We start from the raw sequence: 22745 nt of genomic DNA, 5'->3' as shown, positions 1-22745 counted from the left end.
CCCCACAAAAGCTGCCTAAGTAGTCGTTTAAAGTATTTTTACGTAAGTACTTTACACCGCTGGCATGCAGCACACCCGTCTAGCCGAACTGAAGCATGCAGGTGCATCACGTATCAAAATAGCAATTTAATTTTTATCTTGACAAAATTTGACACTCTCATTGCCCCCCATAAAATAACTAATCACTTGGTAAATAATGAATTAATGACCGAAACCCTCTCGCTTCGCCTCTCCCTCTCAGGTATAACCGCTAGCTAGTAGTCACGTGGCATTGCAGACAGCTCGATGGCTAAATTAAAGCAGAGTGGAGGAGGTGAAGTCATTATCTTTCACTATAGATAATCTTTGCTTAAAGTTGATTTCCATTGACTATGAACACCATATAAAGTTAAGTATATTTGCTAAGAATGGTATTGCTAGCTAGCTCAGTAAAAACTCATATTATACAGATAACAGACAGTTAACTAGCCGGGTATATATAGTGAGCAGTTAACTAGCCGGGTATATATAGTGAGCGGTTAACTAGCTGGGTATATATAGTGAGCGGTTAACTAGCTGGGTACATAGTGAGCGGTTAACTAGCTGGGTACATAGTGAGCGGTTGACTAGCTGGGTACATAGTGAGCGGTTTATTAGCTGGGTACATAGTGAGCGGTTAACTAGCTGGGTACATAGTGAGCGGTTTATTAGCTGGGTACATAGTGAGCGGTTAACTAGCTGGGTACATAGTGAGCGGTTAACTAGCTGGGTACATAGTGAGCGGTTAACTAGCTGGGTACATAGTGAGCGGTTAACTAGCTGGGTACATAGTGAGCGGTTAACTAGCTGGGTACATAGTGAGCGGTTAACTAGCTGGGTACATAGTGAGCGGTTAACTAGCTGGGTACATAGTGAGCGGTTAACTAGCTGGGTACATAGTGAGCGGTTAACTAGCTGGGTACATAGTGAGCGGTTAACTAGCTGGGTACATAGTGAGCGGTTAACTAGCTGGGTACATAGTGAGCGGTTAACTAGCTGGGTACATAGTGAGCGGTTAACTAGCTGGGTACTGTTGATAAAGAGATATGATGAAGGGTGAGCCGGTCAAGGATCGATGCAGACAAGGTGGTAGATTGTATGACAAGGGACAGTTTATTCAGAGTAAAGATATCTGGTACAGCGTATATACGGGCCCTTCTATTAGCTCATGAGGAACCAACAAAAAAGCCCCGCTAATCGTTTGCACAAGCAATTAATACAGAACAGAAAGTAGGTTGATTCTAGAAGTTCGGTTCTTCGGATTGGTTCAGGCTCAGGCTGGGGTGTAGTCTTCCGTCATTGGCTCAGTTGTCTGTCCGTCATCGTAGAATCCCTCCATGCCTGTTCTCAGTCACACAATGTTCAGCTAGAAAAAGGAGGTTATGTGTGTGCGCTGGTTTGTCTCCGAGTCAAGGTTGTCTCTCCCTATTCTGTTTCTCCCTGCCAATGTGTGTAGGAGTCTTATCTGTATGTCCTCGGTAGTTAGTGTGTAATGTGTGTGCGTTCGTCAAGGCAATAGCAGTAAGTTGGTCACCTGCATAAGAATTAACATTTCTTTACAGTACATAGTGAGCGGTTAACTAGCTGGGTACATAGTGAGCGGTTAACTAGCTGGGTACATAGTGAGCTGTTAACTAGCTGGGTACATAGTGAGCGGTTAACTAGCTGGGTACATAGTGAGCGGTTAACTAGCTGGGTACATAGTGAGCGGTTAACTAGCTGGGTACATAGTGAGCGGTTAACTAGCTGGGTACATAGTGAGCGGTTAACTAGCTGGGTACATAGTGAGCGGTTAACTAGCTGGGTACATAGTGAGCGGTTAACTAGCTGGGTACATAGTGAGCGGTTAACTAGCTGGGTACATAGTGAGAATTAACTAGCTGGGTACATAGTGAGTGGTTAACTAGCTGGGTACATAGTGAGCGGTTAACTAGCTGGGTACATAGTGAGCGGTTAACTAGCTGGGTACATAGTGAGCGGTTAACTAGCTGGGTACATAGTGAGCGGTTAACTAGCTGGGTACATAGTGAGCGGTACCCAAGGTTTTTCCTGGCCACATCATCTAATAAGGAATAAACTCTGGGTCCTCCAGTATGACCCTGTAAGTAGCATTCAGATTCCTGATCAGGACGAACATAGCTGACAACATTAGTGCTGCTGACTGTAACTAAATTGTATTATGGTGTGATTTGATCTCTAAACAATGATTGATCTCTATACCATTTGTCCTCCATGGCAGCGTCTCATGTGTTGACTGACCAGACTCACAGGCGTCTGGCCGAGAGGAGAGAGAGACGGACAGACTGGGTGATGAATCACTGGGCTCAAAGGAATGGAACAGTAGGAGAACTACTGAACGTACTGGACAAGCTGCAGCTGTTAAGAGCTAGAGATATCATCTTGAACTGTGAGTTGGGGACAGAGACCTGGGAACAGACAGACACGTGTGCGTGCGTAGACGGGACGCGGGCACGGACGGGGGGGATGGCGGGACTCCTGCGGGGACAGACGGACAGAGGGAGGCGTGCGTGGACGGACGGATGCTTGAGTGGACGGGGGGACGCGTGCGTGGACGGTGGGATGGACGGACGGGACGCGTGGGGGGACGGACAGGGGGGCGTGTGGGGGGGGACGGACGGGGGTGACGCTTGTGTGGACGGTGGGACGGGGGGACGCGTGCGTGGACGGACGGACGGGGACGCGTGCGTGGACGGACGGACGGGGAACGCATGCGTGGACGGTGGGACGGGATGTGTGGGGGGTGGACGGGGGGACGCGTGGGGGACGGACGGACGGGGACGCGTGCGTGGACGCGTGCGTGGACGGTGGGACGGGCGGTGGGGACGCGTGCGTGGCCGAAGGGACGTGTGGGGGGGACGGACGGGGGGACGCGTGCGTCGACGGGGGGACGTATGGGGGACGGAAGGACGGGGGGGACCGGTGGGGGACTGAAGGACGGGGGGGACCGGTGGGGGACTGAAGGACGGGGGGACTGGTGGGGGACGGGGGACGGAAGGACGGTGGGGGACGTGTACGGGTATCAGTAAAGAAGCCCAGGTCCAAGGTTTTATGAATCATTGTTCTTCATAATGGATGCTTCTGTATGACAGCTGTGTCATGGCTGCTGTTGTCTTAATGTAGGGAAGCCCAGTGGACTACGGCCCTCTTCCACTCCACTTGCTGCTCCGTCGCAGGTTAAACTGGAGCCTCTTGTTCCTCCATCTCATCTCTTCAACCCACCTCCTAAAGTCCATCCTACCAACACTCTGACCACTAAGGCTTACTCTCCACCTGGTAACGTCTCATTCCATCGCCGCTCACAGTGTGCTTTACAACAACTGATTATTAGAACACTTCTTACAAGATTTCCCACTGCTTGTAATAACACAGGCTTATGACGTCTTATCATATTTTGTTCACCGTAGATTTACATATAGGATCTCTGTTTTTTTTTATAGGATCTGTGTTTATCTCTGTTTTCTAGGATCTTTGTGTTTCTCTGTTTATAGGATCTCTGTTTATATATTGATGTTCATAACATTGCTTGTGTAACGTCTTTTATTATATTTTTCAGTGCGATCATTGATCCATGTAAACCCAGTTTAAAGTGCTGTGCTATCAGATCAGGTGGCAGTCTGTTCTCCACCTTTACTCTGGCTGTTTCTCTCCCTCCAGGACTGAGGTCTCTGCCCAAACCTGGCCCTCCACCCTCAGGGCTGAAATCACAGGACCACAGAGGGGCGTTTGTAGACCAACAGGTGACGGAAGCCATTAAGTAGCAATCAATCAATCAAATGTACACTGACTGTACAAAACATTAGGAACACCTTCCTAATGTTGAGTTGCACTTCCTTTTGCCTCCTTAATCTGTCGGGACATGGACTCTACAAGTTGCCGAAAGCCTTCCACAGGGATGCTGGCTAATGTTGACTAATGCTTCCCACAGTTGTGTCAAGTCGGCTGGGTGTCCTTTTTGGGTGGTGGACAATTCTTGATACACACGGGGGAAACTGTTGAGTGTGAAAAACCCAGCAGCGTTGCAGTTCTTGATACAAACCGTTGCACCTGACACCTACTACCATACCCATGTTCAAAGGCAGTTTTGTCTTGCTCACCCTCTGAATTGCACACATACACAAGCCATGTCTCATGGCTTAAAAATCCTTCTTTAACCCCCCCCCTTCATCGACACCGATTTTGAAGTGACATCAATAAGGGATCATAGCTTGGATTCACCTGGTCAGTCTGTCATGGAAAGAGCAGGTGTTCTTAGTGTTTTGTATAATCAGTGTATTTTAATTTAAAAAAAATTCAGTCTTGACAGATCAGATTTAATTTTTTGCCAATAATTGGGCAGCTTGTGTAAACGCAGCCTTTGAAAGAGGAGCCGGTATGAGAGGAACTAGAGGCACTATTTGTTCGACTCGCTTTTTTTAGATTCAGACGTAAAAAGCAGAATGAAATAGTAAATAGTTGACTCCCGGAAATGGTTCTAGAGCGAAACAATAAAACAGAACTGACACACACACACACTCATATATATATATAGCCCGGCGGTCTCCACAATGACTACTCGTTCCAGTAGTAGTTCACGGTTACTGACACCGGTAGTAGTAGTTCACGGTTACTGGCACCGGTAGTAGTAGTAGTTCACGGTTACTGGCACCGGTAGTAGTAGTAGTTCACGGTTACTGGCACCGGTAGTAGTAGTAGTTTACGGTTACTGGCACCGGTAGTAGTAGTAGTTCACGGTTACTGGCACCGGTAGTAGTAGTAGTTTACGGTTACTGGCACCGGTAGTAGTAGTAGTTCACGGTTACTGACACCGGTAGTAGTAGTAGTTCACGGTTACTGACACCGGTAGTAGTAGTAGTTCACGGTTACTGACACCGGTAGTAGTAGTAGTTCACGGTTACTGACACCGGTAGTAGTAGTAGTTCACGGTTACTGACACCGGTAGTAGTTCACGGTTACTGGCACCGGTAGTAGTAGTAGTTCACGGTTACTGACACCGGTGGTAGTAGTAGTAGTTCACGGTTACTGGCACCGATAGTAGTTCACGGTTACTGGCACCGGTAGTAGTAGTAGTTCACGGTTACTGACACCGGTAGTAGTAGTAGTTCACGGTTACTGACACCGGTAGTAGTAGTAGTTCACGGTTACTGACACCGGTAGTAGTAGTAGTTCACGGTTACTGACACCGGTAGTAGTAGTAGTTCACGGTTACTGACACCGGTAGTAGTAGTAGTTCACGGTTACTGACACCGGTAGTAGTAGTAGTTCACGGTTACTGACACCGGTAGTAGTAGTAGTTCACGGTTACTGGCACCGGTAGTAGTAGTAGTTCACGGTTACTGACACCGGTAGTAGTTCACGGTTACTGGCACCGGTAGTAGTAGTAGTTCACGGTTACTGACACCGGTAGTAGTAGTAGTTCACGGTTACTGACACCGGTAGTAGTTCACGGTTACTGGCACCGGTAGTAGTAGTAGTAGTTCACGGTTACTGACACCGGTAGGAGTAGTAGTTCACGGTTACTGACACCGGTAGGAGTAGTAGTTCACGGTTACTGACACCGGTAGTAGTAGTAGTTCACGGTTACTGACACCGGTAGTAGTAGTAGTTCACGGTTACTGACACCGGTAGTAGTAGTAGTTCACGGTTACTGACACCGGTAGTAGTAGTAGTTCACGGTTACTGACACCGGTAGTAGTAGTAGATCACGGTTACTGACACCGGTAGTAGTAGTAGATCACGGTTACTGACACCGGTAGTAGTAGTAGTTCACGGTTACTGACACCGGTAGTAGTAGTAGTTCACGGTTACTGACACCGGTAGTAGTTCACGGTTACTGACACCGGTAGTAGTTCACGGTTACTGGTACCGGTAGGAGTAGTAGTTCACGGTTACTGACACCGGTAGTAGTTCACGGTTACTGACACCGGTAGTAGTTCACGGTTACTGACACCGGTAGTAGTTCACGGTTACTGACACCGGTAGTAGTAGTAGTTCACGGTTACTGACACCGGTAGTAGTAGTAGTTCACGGTTACTGACACCGGTAGTAGTAGTAGTTCACGGTTACTGACACCGGTAGTAGTAGTAGTTCACGGTTACTGACACCGGTAGTAGTAGTAGTTCACGGTTACTGACACCGGTAGTAGTTCACGGTTACTGACACCGGTAGTAGTAGTAGTTCACGGTTACTGACACCGGTAGGAGTAGTAGTTCACGGTTACTGACACCGGTAGTAGTTCACGGTTACTGACACCGGTAGTAGTTCACGGTTACTGGTACCGGTAGGAGTAGTAGTTCACGGTTACTGACACCGGGAGTAGTAGTAGTTCACGGTTACTGACACCGGTAGTAGTAGTAGTTCACGGTTACTGACACCGGTAGTAGTTCACGGTTACTGGTACCGGTAGGAGTAGTAGTTCACGGTTACTGACACCGGTAGGAGTAGTAGTTCACGGTTACTGACACCGGGAGTAGTAGTAGTTCACGGTTACTGACACCGGGAGTAGTAGTAGTTCACGGTTACTGACACCGGGAGTAGTAGTAGTTCACGGTTACTGACACCGGTAGTAGTAGTAGTTCACGGTTACTGACACCGGTAGTAGTTCACGGTTACTGACACCGGTAGTAGTAGTAGTTCACGGTTACTGACACCGGTAGTAGTAGTAGTTCACGGTTACTGGCACCGGTAGTAGTAGTAGTTCACGGTTACTGACACCGGTAGTGGTAGTAGTTCACGGTTACTGGCACCGGTAGTAGTAGTAGTTCACGGTTACTGACACCGGTAGTAGTAGTAGTTCACGGTTACTGACACCGGTAGTAGTAGTAGTTCACGGTTACTGACACCGGTAGTAGTTCACGGTTACTGACACCGGTAGTAGTAGTAGTTCACGGTTACTGACACCGGTAGGAGTAGTAGTTCACGGTTACTGACACCGGTAGTAGTTCACGGTTACTGACACCGGTAGTAGTTCACGGTTACTGGTACCGGTAGGAGTAGTAGTTCACGGTTACTGACACCGGGAGTAGTAGTAGTTCACGGTTACTGACACCGGTAGTAGTAGTAGTTCACGGTTACTGACACCGGTAGTAGTTCACGGTTACTGGTACCGGTAGGAGTAGTAGTTCACGGTTACTGACACCGGTAGGAGTAGTAGTTCACGGTTACTGACACCGGGAGTAGTAGTAGTTCACGGTTACTGACACCGGTAGTAGTAGTAGTTCACGGTTACTGACACCGGTAGTAGTTCACGGTTACTGACACCGGTAGTAGTAGTAGTTCACGGTTACTGACACCGGTAGTAGTAGTAGTTCACGGTTACTGGCACCGGTAGTAGTAGTAGTTCACGGTTACTGACACCGGTAGTGGTAGTAGTTCACGGTTACTGACACGGTAGTAGTAGTAGTTCACGGTTACTGACACGGTAGTAGTAGTAGTTCACGGTTACTGACACCGGTAGTAGTAGTAGTTCACGGTTACTGACACCGGTAGTAGTTCACGGTTACTGACACCGGTAGTAGTAGTAGTTCACGGTTACTGACACCGGTAGTAGTAGTAGTTCACGGTTACTGACACCGGTAGTAGTAGTAGTTCACGGTTACTGGCACCGGTAGTAGTAGTAGTTCACGGTTACTGGCACCGGTAGTAGTAGTAGTTCACGGTTACTGGCACCGGTAGTAGTAGTAGTTCACGGTTACTGGCACCGGTAGTAGTAGTAGTTCACGGTTACTGGCACCGGTAGTAGTAGTAGTTCACGGTTACTGGCACCGGTAGTAGTAGTAGTTCACGGTTACTGACACCGGTAGTAGTAGTAGTTCACGGTTACTGACACCGGTAGTAGTAGTAGTTCACGGTTACTGACACGGTAGTAGTAGTAGTTCACGGTTACTGACACGGTAGTAGTTCACGGTTACTGGCACCGGTAGTAGTAGTAGTTCACGGTTACTGACACGGTAGTAGTAGTAGTTCACGGTTACTGGCACCGGTAGTAGTTCACGGTTACTGGCACCGGTAGTAGTAGTAGTTCACGGTTACTGACACGGTAGTAGTAGTAGTTCACGGTTACTGACACGGTAGTAGTAGTAGTTCACGGTTACTGACACCGGTAGTAGTAGTAGTTCACGGTTACTGACACCGGTAGTAGTAGTAGTTCACGGTTACTGACACCGGTTGTAGTAGTAGTTCACGGTTACTGGCACCGGTAGTAGTAGTAGTTCACGGTTACTGACACCGGTAGTAGTTCACGTTTACTGGCACCGGTAGTAGTAGTAGTTCACGGTTACTGACACCGGTAGTAGTAGTAGTTCACGGTTACTGACACCGGTAGTAGTAGTAGTTCACGGTTACTGGCACCGGTAGTAGTAGTAGTTCACGGTTACTGACACCGGTAGGAGTAGTAGTTCACGGTTACTGACACCGGTAGTAGTAGTAGTTCACGGTTACTGACACCGGTAGTAGTAGTAGTTCACGGTTACTGGCACCGGTAGTAGTAGTAGTTCACGGTTACTGACACCGGTAGTAGTTCACGTTTACTGGCACCGGTAGTAGTAGTAGTTCACGGTTACTGACACCGGTAGTAGTAGTAGTTCACGGTTACTGGCACCGGTAGTAGTAGTAGTTCACGGTTACTGACACCGGTAGGAGTAGTAGTTCACGGTTACTGACACCGGTAGTAGTAGTAGTTCACGGTTACTGACACCGGTAGTAGTAGTAGTTCACGGTTACTGACACCGGTAGTAGTAGTAGTTCACGGTTACTGACACCGGTAGTAGTAGTAGTTCACGGTTACTGACACCGGTAGTAGTAGTAGTTCACGGTTACTGACACCGGTAGTAGTAGTAGTTCACGGTTACTGACACCGGTAGTAGTAGTAGATCACGGTTACTGACACCGGTAGTAGTAGTAGTTCACGGTTACTGACACCGGTAGTAGTAGTAGTTCACGGTTACTGACACCGGTAGTAGTAGTAGTTCACGGTTACTGACACCGGTAGTAGTTCACGGTTACTGACACCGGTAGTAGTTCACGGTTACTGGTACCGGTAGGAGTAGTAGTTCACGGTTACTGGCACCGGTAGTAGTTCACGGTTACTGACACCGGTAGTAGTTCACGGTTACTGACACCGGTAGTAGTAGTAGTTCACGGTTACTGACACCGGTAGTAGTAGTAGTTCACGGTTACTGGCACCGGTAGTAGTAGTAGTTCACGGTTACTGACACCGGTAGTAGTAGTAGTTCACGGTTACTGACACCGGTAGTAGTAGTAGTTCACGGTTACTGACACCGGTAGTAGTAGTAGTTCACGGTTACTGACACCGGTAGTAGTAGTAGTTCACGGTTACTGACACCGGTAGGAGTAGTAGTTCACGGTTACTGACACCGGTAGTAGTTCACGGTTACTGACACCGGTAGTAGTTCACGGTTACTGGTACCGGTAGGAGTAGTAGTTCACGGTTACTGACACCGGTAGTAGTAGTAGTTCACGGTTACTGACACCGGTAGTAGTAGTAGTTCACGGTTACTGACACCGGTAGTAGTAGTAGTTCACGGTTACTGGCACCGGTAGTAGTAGTAGTTCACGGTTACTGGCACCGGTAGTAGTAGTATTTCACGGTTACTGACACCGGTAGTAGTAGTAGTTCACGGTTACTGACACCGGTAGTAGTAGTAGTTCACGGTTACTGACACCGGTAGTAGTAGTAGTTCACGGTTACTGACACCGGTAGTAGTAGTAGTTCACGGTTACTGACACCGGTAGGAGTAGTAGTTCACGGTTACTGACACCGGTAGTAGTTCACGGTTACTGACACCGGTAGTAGTTCACGGTTACTGGTACCGGTAGGAGTAGTAGTTCACGGTTACTGACACCGGGAGTAGTAGTAGTTCACGGTTACTGACACCGGTAGTAGTAGTAGTTCACGGTTACTGACACCGGTAGTAGTTCACGGTTACTGACACCGGTAGTAGTAGTAGTTCACGGTTACTGACACCGGTAGTAGTAGTAGTTCACGGTTACTGACACCGGTAGTAGTAGTAGTTCACGGTTACTGGCACCGGTAGTAGTAGTAGTTCACGGTTACTGGCACCGGTAGTAGTAGTAGTTCACGGTTACTGACACCGGTAGTAGTAGTAGTTCACGGTTACTGACACCGGTAGTAGTAGTAGTTCACGGTTACTGACACCGGTAGTAGTAGTAGTTCACGGTTACTGACACCGGTAGTAGTTCACGGTTACTGACACCGGTAGTAGTTCACGGTTACTGACACCGGTAGTAGTAGTAGTTCACGGTTACTGACACCGGTAGTAGTAGTAGTTCACGGTTACTGGCACCGGTAGTAGTAGTAGTTCACGGTTACTGGCACCGGTAGTAGTAGTAGTTCACGGTTACTGGCACCGGTAGTAGTAGTAGTTCACGGTTACTGGCACCGGTAGTAGTAGTAGTTCACGGTTACTGGCACCGGTAGTAGTAGTAGTTCACGGTTACTGACACCGGTAGTAGTAGTAGTTCACGGTTACTGACACCGGTAGTAGTTCACGGTTACTGACACCGGTAGTAGTAGTAGTTCACGGTTACTGACACCGGTAGTAGGAGTTCACGGTTACTGACACCGGTAGTAGTTGTGATTATGTGCTATACCAAAGCATTATTCTGTATCTTTCTCGTTTGTGGGTGTCTATCTTTCTCGTTAGTCTGTAGTTGTCTGTAGGTGTCTGTGGGTGTCTGTGGGTGTCTGTATCTTTCAATAAGGGGTTGATACCAAAGCTGAAAGTGTATGAATAAAGCGTTGTTGTTCATCAGTGGTCCATCTCCAGAGGTCCCCTGCTGTCCAGTGCCATGTGTTGGCCGTTTGAAGAAGTCCAGAGAGGAACAGAGGACTTCTCCCATGCCAAGCAGATAGGAGAGGGGGGGTTTGGACATGTGTACCGGGCTACCATGAGGAGCACCGACTTCGCTGTCAAGAAACTGAAGGAGGTATGTGACTTTTGGACTGCTCAGTCCTCTTCCTCTTCATCATAGAGGAAGATGGTTGATATAAATAGATCTTTATGACTGCCAACCCTGGCAATATATCTCGGGGTGTAAATGTTTCATATCAAATCAAAAGTATTTGTTAACAGGATACAACGTGTGTGAAAGGAAATGCTTACTTACAAGGTCTTTCTCAACAATGCCGTGTTCAATATCGACTGTTAAGAAAGTAGAATATCTCGAAATGATTTTAACTAACCCTTTATACTCGTTGGGAATTGGCCCGTACGGATAAGGCTACATTTAAATGTTTCTTATAGAAATATGAAAATGCAGAACTGTAACCATCAATTGAAAGGGAACAGTTTGTACATTATGGGGAAAAACATGTATTTGACCAGGGGTGAGGACACAACAGTTTTCTTGACACAAGACTGAATTGAAACAATCCACTGTTGATTTTGTATGTGCATTTTACACTGGTCGGACAGCCTGAATTCTTCTGGGCATATTCTACAAGTTGCTGCAGATTGGACAGCGGGAACATTCACACTGCGGACAGCCTGCTATACATCTCTCATAACAAAATGTGGAGGTCTGGAAAGGGGGCTATGGGGGCAGGAAGTAGAAAGGGGGTACTGGGGTTTGAAGGACCAAAAATAGCAGCCATGGGGGTTCTGGATGGTGGGTAAAGGCGGGAGGAACAGTTGAGGAGCTAAAGAAAGGGGGAGCTGAATGCCTGCTTTATATTTCAAACCACGACGACGTGACTCACGGTCTGTAGGAGCCTAATAAACTGGCCGGCGAGTTTACATTTACTGAACTTTTTGACGTATTTGTTGATGATCAAATGTGAAAATACTCTGGATACATTCAGTTACATGATCAGCATGTTCCTGGGAAAGGAGGGGTCGCTGCAACATAAGATAAATGGCCACACTCCTCTCCCATTGGCCACACTCCTCTCCCATTGGCCACACTCCTCTCCCATTGGCCACACTCCTCTCCCAATGGCCACACTCCTCTCCCTTTGGCCACACTCCTCTCCCATTGGCCACACTCCTCTCCCATTGGCCACACTCCTCTCCCATTGGCCACACTCCTCTCCCATTGGCCACACTCTTCTCCCTTTGGCCACACTCCTCTCCCATTGGCCACACTCCTCTGCCATTGGCCACACTCCTCTCCCATTGGTCACACTCCTCTCCCATTGGCCACACTCCTCTCCCATTGGCCACACTCCTCTCCCATTGGTCACACTCCTCTCCCATTGGCCACACTCCTCTCCCATTGGCCACACTCCTCTCCCATTGGCCACACTCCTCTCCCATTGGCCACACTCCTCTCCCATTGGCCACACTCTTCTCCCTTTGGCCACACTCCTCTCCCTTTGGCCACACTCCTCTCCCATTGGCCACACTCCTCTCCCATTGGCCACACTCCTCTCCCATTGGCCACACTCCTCTCCCATTGGCCACACTCCTCTCCCATTGGCCACACTCCTCTGCCATTGGCCACACTCCTCTGCCATTGGCCACACTCCTCTCCCATTGGCCACACTCCTCTCCCATTGGCCACACTCCTCTCCCATTGGCCACACTCCTCTCCCATTGGCCACACTCCTCTCCCATTGGCCACACTCCTCTCCCATTGGCCACACTCCTCTCCCATTGGCCACACTCCTCTCCCATTGGCCACACTCCTCTCCCATTGGCCACACTCCTCTCCCATTGGCCACACTCCTCTCCCATTGGCCACACTCCTCTCCCATTGGCCACACTCCTCTCCCATTGGCCACACTCCTCTCCCATTGGCCACACTCCTCTCCCATTGGCCACACTCCTCTCCCGTTGGCCACACTCCTCTCCCGTTGGCCACACTCCTCTCCCGTTGGCCACACTCCTCTCCCGTTGGCCACACTCCTCTCCCGTTGGCCACACTCCTCTCCCGTTGGCCACACTCCTCTCCCGTTGGCCACACTCCTCTCCCGTTGGCCACACTCCTCTCCCGTTGGCCACACTCCTCTCCCGTTGGCCACACTCCTCTCCCGTTGGCCACACTCCTCTCCCGTTGGCCACACTCCTCTCCCGTTGGCCACACTCTTCTCCCGTTGGCCACACTCTTCTCCCGTTGGCCACACTCCTCTCCCGTTGGCCACACTCCTCTCCCGTTGGCCACACTCCTCTCCCGTTGGCCACACTCCTCTCCCGTTGGCCACACTCCTCTCCCGTTGGCCACACTCCTCTCCCGTTGGCCACACTCCTCTCCCGTTGGCCACACTCCTCTCCCGTTGGCCACACTCCTCTCCCGTTGGCCACACTCCTCTCCCGTTGGCCACACTCCTCTCCCGTTGGCCACACTCCTCTCCCGTTGGCCACACTCCTCTCCCGTTGGCCACACTCCTCTCCCGTTGGCCACACTCCTCTCCCGCGGGCCACACTCCTCTCCCGTTGGCCACACTCCTCTCCCGTTGGCCACACTCCTCTCCCGTTGGCCACACTCCTCTGCCGTTGGCCACACTCCTCTGCCGTTGGCCACACTCCTCTGCCGTTGGCCACACTCCTCTGCCGTTGGCCACACTCCTCTCCCGTTGGCCACACTCCTCTCCCGTTGGCCACACTCCTCTCCCGTTGGCCACACTCCTCTCCCGTTGGCCACACTCTTCTCCCGTTGGCCACACTCTTCTCCCGTTGGCCACACTCTTCTCCCGTTGGCCACACTCTTCTCCCGTTGGCCACACTCTTCTCCCGTTGGCCACACTCTTCTCCCGTTGGCCACACTCCTCTCCCGTTGGCCACACTCCTCTCCCGTTGGCCACACTCCTCTCCCGTTGGCCACACTCCTCTCCCGTTGGCCACACTCCTCTCCCGTTGGCCACACTCCTCTCCCGTTGGCCACACTCCTCTCCCGTTGGCCACACTCCTCTCCCGTTGGCCACACTCCTCTCCCGTTGGCCACACTCCTCTCCCGTTGGCCACACTCCTCTCCCGTTGGCCACACTCCTCTCCCGTTGGCCACACTCCTCTCCCGTTGGCCACACTCCTCTCCCGTTGGCCACACTCCTCTCCCGTTGGCCACACTCCTCTCCCGTTGGCCACACTCCTCTCCCGTTGGCCACACTCCTCTCCCGTTGGCCACACTCCTCTGCCGTTGGCCACACTCCTCTGCCGTTGGCCACACTCCTCTGCCGTTGGCCACACTCCTCTGCCGTTGGCCACACTCCTCTCCCGTTGGCCACACTCCTCTCCCGTTGGCCACACTCCTCTCCCGTTGGCCACACTCCTCTCCCGTTGGCCACACTCTTCTCCCGTTGGCCACACTCTTCTCCCGTTGGCCACACTCTTCTCCCGTTGGCCACACTCTTCTCCCGTTGGCCACACTCTTCTCCCGTTGGCCACACTCTTCTCCCGTTGGCCACACTCTTCTCCCGTTGGCCACACTCTTCTCCCGTTGGCCACACTCTTCTCCCGTTGGCCACACTCTTCTCCCGTTGGCCACACTCTTCTCCCGTTGGCCACACTTCTCTCCAAACTGTTCAGTTCCTAAATAATTTCAATACACTTATGACTCAGAACAGTCCACTACACAAAAATATAAACGCAACATGAAATAATTTCAAAGATTTGACTGAGTTAGTTCATTAACTGAAATCAGTCAATTTAAATATTAATTAGTCCCTAATCTATGGAAGTCACATGACTAGGAATACAGATTAAAAAAAATAGGGGTGTGGATCAGAAAACCAGTCAGTATCTGGTGTGACCATTTACCTCATGAAAACCAGTCAGTATCTGGTGTGACCATTTGCCTCATGAAAACCAGTCAGTATCTGGTGTGACCATTTGCCTCATGAAAACCAGTCAGTATCTGGTGTGACCATTTGCCTCATGAAAACCAGTCAGTATCTGGTGTGACCATTTGCCTCATGAAAACCAGTCAGTATCTGGTGTGACACCATTTACCTCATGCTGCGCGACACATCTCCTTTGCATATTGATCAGGCTGTTGATTGTGGCCTGTGGAATTTTGTCGTACATGTCGATCCAGAGCATCCCAAACATGCTCAATGGGTGACATGTCTGGTGAGTATGCAGGCCATGGAAGAACTGGGAAATTCTCAGCCTCCAGGAATTGTGTACAGATCCTTGTGACCGAGCATTATTATGCTGAAACATGAGGTGATGGCGGCGGATGAATGGCACCACAATGGACCTTAGGATCTCGTCACGGTATCAATAAAATGCAATTGTGTTAGTTGTCCGTAGCTTATGCCTGCCCATACCATAACCCCACCACCACCATGGGGAACTCTGTTCACGTTGACGTCAGCAAACCACTCGCCCACAAGGTGCCATACATATGGTCTGCGGTTGTGAGGCTGGTTGGACATCCTACCAAACTCTAAAACAACGTTGGAGGCGGCTTATGGTAGAGAAATTAACATTCAATTCTCTGGCAACAGCTCTGGTGGACATTCCTGCAGTCAGCATGTCAATTGCACGCTCCCTCAACTCGAGACATCTGTGGCAATGTGTTGTGACAACTGTACATTTTATTGTCCTTGGTCTCCCCAGCACAAGGTGCACCTGTGTAATGAGCATACTTTAATCAGCTTCTTGATATGCCACACCTGTCAGGTGGATGAATTATCTTAGCAAAGGAGAAATGCTCACTAACAGGGATGTAAACTAATTTGTGCTCAAAATTGTCTTTTTGTGCGTTTTTCCATTTAACTTTTTTGTTCAGTGTATAAGTATCTTTTGGAACTCTCCTAGCTGTGCCGTTTGAGGAACTAGAACAAGCACACTTGTACAGTGCCTTGCAAAATTATTCAGACCCTTTACTTTCAGTGCAGCAAACTCTCTCCAGAAGTTCAGTGAGTGATTTTGCACGCCCAATTTTTCAGTTTTTGATTTGTTAAAAAAGTTTGAAATATCCAATAAATGTTGTTCCACTTCATGATTGTGTCCCACTTGTTGTTGATTCTTCACAAAAAAATACAGTTTTATATCTTTATGTTTGAAGCCTGAAATGTGGCAAAAGGTCGCAAAGTTCAAGGGGGCCGAATACTTTCGCAAGGCACTGTAGTTGTTTTTGTTTGGAACACAGCCCTTTCATCCCAGCTATCACACAATTTACCGTTGTTCACGCAATCAGGGCATAACATTTAACACCCGCCACCTGACAAATGCAGGAACATTTTGGCGTTGCCTGTTAAGATGCCTATTTCACTAGCCAAATAGGCGTGTAAATCAGGGCTCCACAGTGTGAGCATTTTAACTCGCATTTGTGAATAAAAATGGTCAAGTGTGATCACATTTATAGTAAAATAAATGCTGCAGTAGCTGTTTACAAAATATTTCTGCCGTTTTTGTTTCATAGCTGGTCAAATTGATTGCACTAAGAACTGAATCCTTTACGGTGCCTTCGGAAAGTATTCAGACCCCTTGACTTTTTCCACATTTTGTTACAGCCTTATTCTACAATGGATTCAATAGTCCCCCCCCTCCTCAATCTACACACAATACCCCGTAATGACAAGCAAAAACAGGTTTTATATTTTTGCATATTTATTCAAATAAATCATATTTACATAAGTATTCAAACCCTTTACTCAGTACTTTGTTGAAGCACCTTTGGCAGCGATTACAGCCTCGAGTCTTCTTAGGTATGATGCTATAAACTTGACACCTGTATTTGGGGAGTTTCTCCCATTCTTCTCTGCAGATCCTCTCAAGCTCTGTCAGGTTGGATGTTAAGACAAAAATGTCTTAACCTATTTTCGCTTTGTCAGTATGGGGTTTTGTGTGTGTAGATTGAGGAAAACATATATATTTATAATCCATTTTAAAATAAGGCTGTAATGTAACAAAATGTGGAAAAGGGGGAAGTGTCTGAACTTTCCCACTGTATAGTGTATTTAGGCAGGGGTAAAAGTGACTGGTCAGCAGGATACATAATAACAGCACCGTGTGAGAGTAACATTGTGCTTGTGAGTGTGCATAGAGACCTGAGAGCGTGTAAATCGTCAGTGCAGGTCGTCCGTAGATGAGGGTGAGCCACCCGTCAGTTAGCTGTTCACCAGTCTTATGTCTTGGAGATAGAAGCTGTCTTGGAGCCTGTTGTTCCGGGACCTGATACTCCGATACAGGAAGACTGTAATAGAGAGAGTGGCCACACTCCTCTCCCATTGGCCACACTCCTCTCCCATTGGCCACACTCCTCTCCCATTGGCCACACTTCTCTCCCATTGGCCACACTTCTCTCCCATTGGCCACACTTCTCTCCCATTGGCCACACTCCTCTCCCATTGGCCACACTCCTCTCCCATTGGCCACACTCCTCTCCCATTGGCCACACTCCTAACCCATTGGCCACACTCCTCTCCCATTGGCCACACTTCTCTCCCATTGGCCACACTCCTCTCCCATTGGCCACACTTCTCTCCCATTGGCCACACTCCTAACCCATTGGCCACACTCCTCTCCCATTGGCCACACTTCTCTCCCATTGGCCACACTTCTCTCCCATTGGCCACACTCCTCTCCCATTGAGAGAGTCCATGGCTGGGGTGGCTTTAGTCTTTTTGAAATATTCCGGGCCTTTCTCAGACACTGCTTGGTATAAATGTCAACTGATGATGACTTTGTTATTATTTCTGTTTCAACTGGTCAGTAAATGTCATTTGAATGAATATATATTTTATTTATTTATTTTTATATTTATATATTAAAAGAAAGCCAGTAAAATACTTTTTGTTTATATTGGATCTTGTTCTTGTATTCCCTTTGTAGAACTCTCCACTAGACTGGAGCGTAGTGAAGGAGAGCTTCAAGACCGAGGTGGAGAAACTATCACAGTAAGCTGACAGTCTTAGAACCTCTCCTACTTTTATCTCTGGCATCTCACTTCAACCTCATTCAATTCCTCTTGGTTGTCTTTCTGTTCTAAGAAGTTATCTGTGTAGAAAATAGAGCTGTTCCCCCCCCCCCACCCCCACCCCCCAAAAAAATCTTTGTCAATCAAGAGTCGTGTTCTTTCGACCAATTGACTGGTCGAAATTTTAAAACTTATATTTTTCCATATATAGACAGACCCTATGTGTTTTAATAAAATCAACTATATGTAGGCTACTGAGCTTGTTTGATGCTTTAAAGCATACTGTGATGAAATAATTAAGACACAAATGACTCGAGGGAGCTAGAGATCAAGAACCTGTTCCCGAACCACCACATCCTGTTGCTGCTGGGTTTGTAGATTCTGCCATTACTTTCCCGAAGTTGCTGGTAATAGTATACGCCAGGGGTCAACCACCTTTTTTCCATTTGGACTCCCTAATTTATCTTACCAATTCTACCGATCAGTTATAATTTTCATATGCACATTTTCGTGGAATAATTTATTTTAGAATAAAGTCTTCGTATCTCAATCATTGTCATGTGGTAAATACAAATGATATCTAAATTAAAATTATACAAATCTAAAATTGCCATTTGCCAACTACAGTACCAGTCAAAAGATTTGACACCTACTCATTCCAACGTTTCCACCAGGTCAGAGTATGACGGACCTTCTCCCCTTTCACGCTAAGTGGTTATCGAACGGGAGGCTGGAAAGATTTTGCAAATACCCCAGTAGGGCAGCATCTGAAAACTAGCTTGCTTGGTGTTCGACCTGTCGGCGAAAGCCAACCACTCCCACGACAGAGAGCAGTTAATTGTCGGCTTTAATGGATTTTTCCATTGTTGTCTCGCTGAAATTACTTTCAAATGACTGCTTGACTTGTTGGCTTGTTGACTGCTCGATCCACACAGTAGACATTATGGGCGTCATTACGTCATGTACCTACATTACATAGGAATGCACGGTAGCTTTGACATTGGGTTTTTAACATTGGTGTTAAACTAAACATGTTGGCATTTTTTAGCTAATATCGGCCAATTCCGATATGTTCCCCGACGTATATTGTGCATCCCTGGTAATAATTATATATTAAATGCATTAACAGAAATTACGGTAACCAAACAAACAGTGTAGATTAGAAATTATGGTAATTAACAGTAAATATGATACTGGTGTATCATCCCCGCGGCCTCTACAATGGATTAGTCCACTCTGACAGGCCTCTACAATGGATTAGTCCACTCTAACAGGCCTCTACAATGGATTAGTCCACTCAGACAGGCCTCTACAATGGATTAGTCCACTCAGACAGGCCTCTACAATGGATTAGTCCACTCTGACAGGCCTCTATAATGGATTAGTCCACTCTGACAGGCCTCTATAATGGATTAGTCCACTCACAGGCCTCCACAATGGATTAGTCCACTCTGACAGGCCTCTACAATGGATTAGTCCACTCAGACAGGCCTCCACAATGGATTAGTCCACTCAGACAGGCCTCTACAATGGATTAGTCCACTCTGACAGGCCTCTATAATGGATTAGTCCACTCTGACAGGCCTCTATAATGGATTAGTCCACTCACAGGCCTCCACAATGGATTAGTCCACTCAGACAGGCCTCTACAATGGATTAGTCCACTCTGACAGGCCTCTACAATGGATTAGTCCACTCTGACAGGCCTCTATAATGGATTAGTCCACTCAGACAGGCCTCTATAATGGATTAGTCCACACTGACAGGCCTCTATAATGGATTAGTCCACTCAGACAGGCCTCTATAATGGATTAGTCCACACTGACAGGCCTCTATAATGGATTAGTCCACACTGACAGGCCTCCACAATGGATTAGTCCACTCTGACAGGCCTCTACAATGGATTAGTCCACTCTGACAGGCTTGAATCAATACATTTTTGTTGTTGTTGCAACTGCTCGACTTAAACAATTGACCCGTGGACTAAATGGGGTCAGCCCCTAGTCTCCCCTATTCCACGTACGTCAGACTGGATACCGTACCATCATACAGAAGCCTGACCAAGAAAAGCAGTAGAATCAGACGTTCCCTTTATACTGTCCTCTTCAGGCTTCAGCTGGTCCGCTGTGGTTAGTCTCTCTTCTGCCAAGCAGGTCATCTTTACTCTGCCAATATGCTCTGTTTCTTCCTCCTATTGTTGAATGAAGTGCTGCTCCATCTGTACCATTTATCCCCTGAAAAAAAAAAATACATCTGAAATATGTCTTCTTCATTGTAAGATGCAGACAATAGGCCATGTTGTAGGTTTAGCAACAAACAAAACAACTCTGCCTTTCCCCTCCCAGATACAGACATCCCAATATTGTAGACTTTGTGGGCTACTGTGTTGGACAAGGAACCTACTGTCTGCTCTATGTCTTCATGCCCAACGGTTCTCTGGAAGACCAGCTGCACAACCAGGTCAGTATTTTATTCTTCATATCTTTAAAACTAAAGAACATTGACTGGGGACTGCTATTGAGAAGGACGGGGACTGCTATTGAGAAGGACGGGGACTGCTATTGAGAAGGACGGGGACTGCTATTGAGAAGGACGGGGACTGCTATTGAGAAGGACGGGGACTGCTATTGAGAAGGACGGGGACTGCTATTGAGAAGGACGGGGACTGCTATTGAGAAGGACGGGGACTGCTATTGAGAAGGACGGGGACTGCTATTGAGAAGGACGGGGACTGCTATTGAGAAGGACGGGGACTGCTATTGAGAAGGACGGGGACTGCTATTGAGAAGGACGGGGACTGCTATTGAGAAGGACGGGGACTGCTATTGAGAAGGACGGGGACTGCTATTGAGAAGGACGGGGACTGCTATTGAGAAGGACGGGGACTGCTATTGAGAAGGACGGGGACTGCTATTGAGAAGGACGGGGACTGCTATTGAGAAGGACGGGGACTGCTATCGAGAAGGACGGGGACTGCTATCGTGACGGACGGGGACTGCTATCGTGACGGACGGGGACTGCTACCGTGACGGACGGGGACTGCTACCGTGACGGACGGGGACTGCTACCGTGACGGACGGGGACTGCTACCGTGACGGACGGGGACTGCTACCGTGACGGACGGGGACTGCTATCGAGACGGACGGGGACTGCTATCGAGACAGCTTATTAAGCTATGAGAAAGGAGGACATGACACAAGGAATGAACCTTGAATATATGTGTTGTTGGTGTGTGTTGACTGTGTGTGTGTGTGCCTCTCCCACAGGCCAGTGCTGCCCTCTTCTGGCCACAGCGTGTCAGTGTTTTGCTGGGCACAGCCAGAGCCATTCAGTTCCTCCACTCCTCCTCTCCGCAGCTCATACATGGAGACATCAAGAGGTAGGCTTTACCTGGCTACCCATCCACATCGCTCAGCAAACTGACCTTTTCTCTTTCCATCGTTCTTCTGGATTTGCCTTCCTCCCCAGATGATTTCTAGAATGTGAACACATTCTGACCGTTCTGATTGTTCCCAGACACAGATGGGTTGGGTCAGAGACAGCCCACACGGTGTTATCAACTTTGATATTCTGATTAGTTAGATTTGTAAAAGACGATCCAATCGCTGATGCGTCTTGGTACAACGCCCCTCCATTTTGAAGTCACACAAACTTCTTCTAGGAGGGAGAGGCTATACAGAAACGCCTGGTGCCCAAACTGATGACATATGTCGAGCAGCTGAGAGTTGTGGAGACGAATGGATTGGGTTCAGCCGTCCCGATGAGCCCTTCCCGGCTAGCTAGTTCAGTCAGTCGTCCTGATGAGCCCTTCCCAGCTAGCTAGTTTAGTCAGCCGTCCTGATGAGCCCTTCCCAGCTAGCTAGTTTAGTCAGCCGTCCCGATGAGCCCTTCCCAGCTAGCTAGTTTAGTCAGCCGTCCCGATGAGCCCTTCCCAGCTAGCTAGTTTAGTCAGCCGTCCCGATGAGCCCTTCCCGGCTAGCTAGTTTAGTCAGCCGTCCCGATGAGCCCTTCCCAGCTAGCTAGTTTAGTCAGCCGTCCCGATGAGCCCTTCCCGGCTAGCTAGTTTAGTCAGCCGTCCCGATGAGCCCTTCCCGGCTAGCTAGTTTAGTCAGCCGTCCCGATGAGCCCTTCCCGGCTAGCTAGTTTAGTCAGCCGTCCCGATGAGCCCTTCCCGGCTAGCTAGTTTAGTCAGCCGTCCCGATGAGCCCTTCCCGGCTAGCTAGTTTAGTCAGCCGTCCCGATGAGCCCTTCCCGGCTAGCTAGTTTAGTCAGCCGTCCCGATGAGCCCTTCCCGGCTAGCTAGTTTAGTCAGCCGTCCCGATGAGCCCTTCCCGGCTAGCTAGTTTAGTCAGCCGTCCCGATGAGCCCTTCCCGGCTAGCTAGTTTAGTCAGCCGTCCCGATGAGCCCTTCCCGGCTAGCTAGTTTAGTCAGCCGTCCCGATGAGCCCTTCCCGGCTAGCTAGTTTAGTCAGCCGTCCCGATGAGCCCTTCCCGGCTAGCTAGTTCAGTCAGTCGTCCCGATGAGCCCTTCCCGGCTAGCTAGTTTAGTCAGTCGTCCCGATGAGCCCTTCCCGGCTAGCTAGTTTAGTCAGCCGTCCCGATGAGCCCTTCCCGGCTAGCTAGTTTAGTCAGCCGTCCCGATGAGCCCTTCCCGGCTAGCTAGTTTAGTCAGCCGTCCCGATGAGCCCTTCCTGGCTAGCTAGTTTAGTCAGCCGTCCCGATGAGCCCTTCCCGGCTAGCTAGTTTAGTCAGCCGTCCCGATGAGCCCTTCCTGGCTAGCTAGTTCAGTCAGTCGTCCCGATGAGCTATTCCCGGCTAGCTAGTTTAGTCAGTCGTCCTGATGAGACCTTCCCGGCTAGCTAGTT

At 48.9% G+C, this 22745-nt stretch overlaps 1 protein-coding gene across 2 annotated transcripts in view; it reads left to right on the top strand.

Moving 5' to 3' along the window:
• irak1 (interleukin-1 receptor-associated kinase 1) overlaps nt 1–22745 on the top strand; it is a 39919-nt gene that overhangs the window by 1187 nt on the left and 15987 nt on the right. For both annotated transcript variants that reach the window (XM_064956183.1, XM_064956182.1), the window contains exons 2-8: nt 2258–2425; nt 3160–3312; nt 3694–3776; nt 10831–11004; nt 17796–17860; nt 20226–20340; nt 21147–21259. In XM_064956183.1, the coding sequence (XP_064812255.1) occupies nt 2258–2425; nt 3160–3312; nt 3694–3776; nt 10831–11004; nt 17796–17860; nt 20226–20340; nt 21147–21259 (871 nt within the window). The remainder of the gene's footprint in view (nt 1–2257; nt 2426–3159; nt 3313–3693; nt 3777–10830; nt 11005–17795; nt 17861–20225; nt 20341–21146; nt 21260–22745) is intronic.

The sequence above is a fragment of the Oncorhynchus masou genome, chromosome 33 (assembly GCF_036934945.1).
Source record: "Oncorhynchus masou masou isolate Uvic2021 chromosome 33, UVic_Omas_1.1, whole genome shotgun sequence".
Lineage (NCBI taxonomy): Eukaryota > Metazoa > Chordata > Actinopteri > Salmoniformes > Salmonidae > Oncorhynchus > Oncorhynchus masou.
This window is presented reverse-complemented; position numbering and strand designations above follow the sequence as displayed.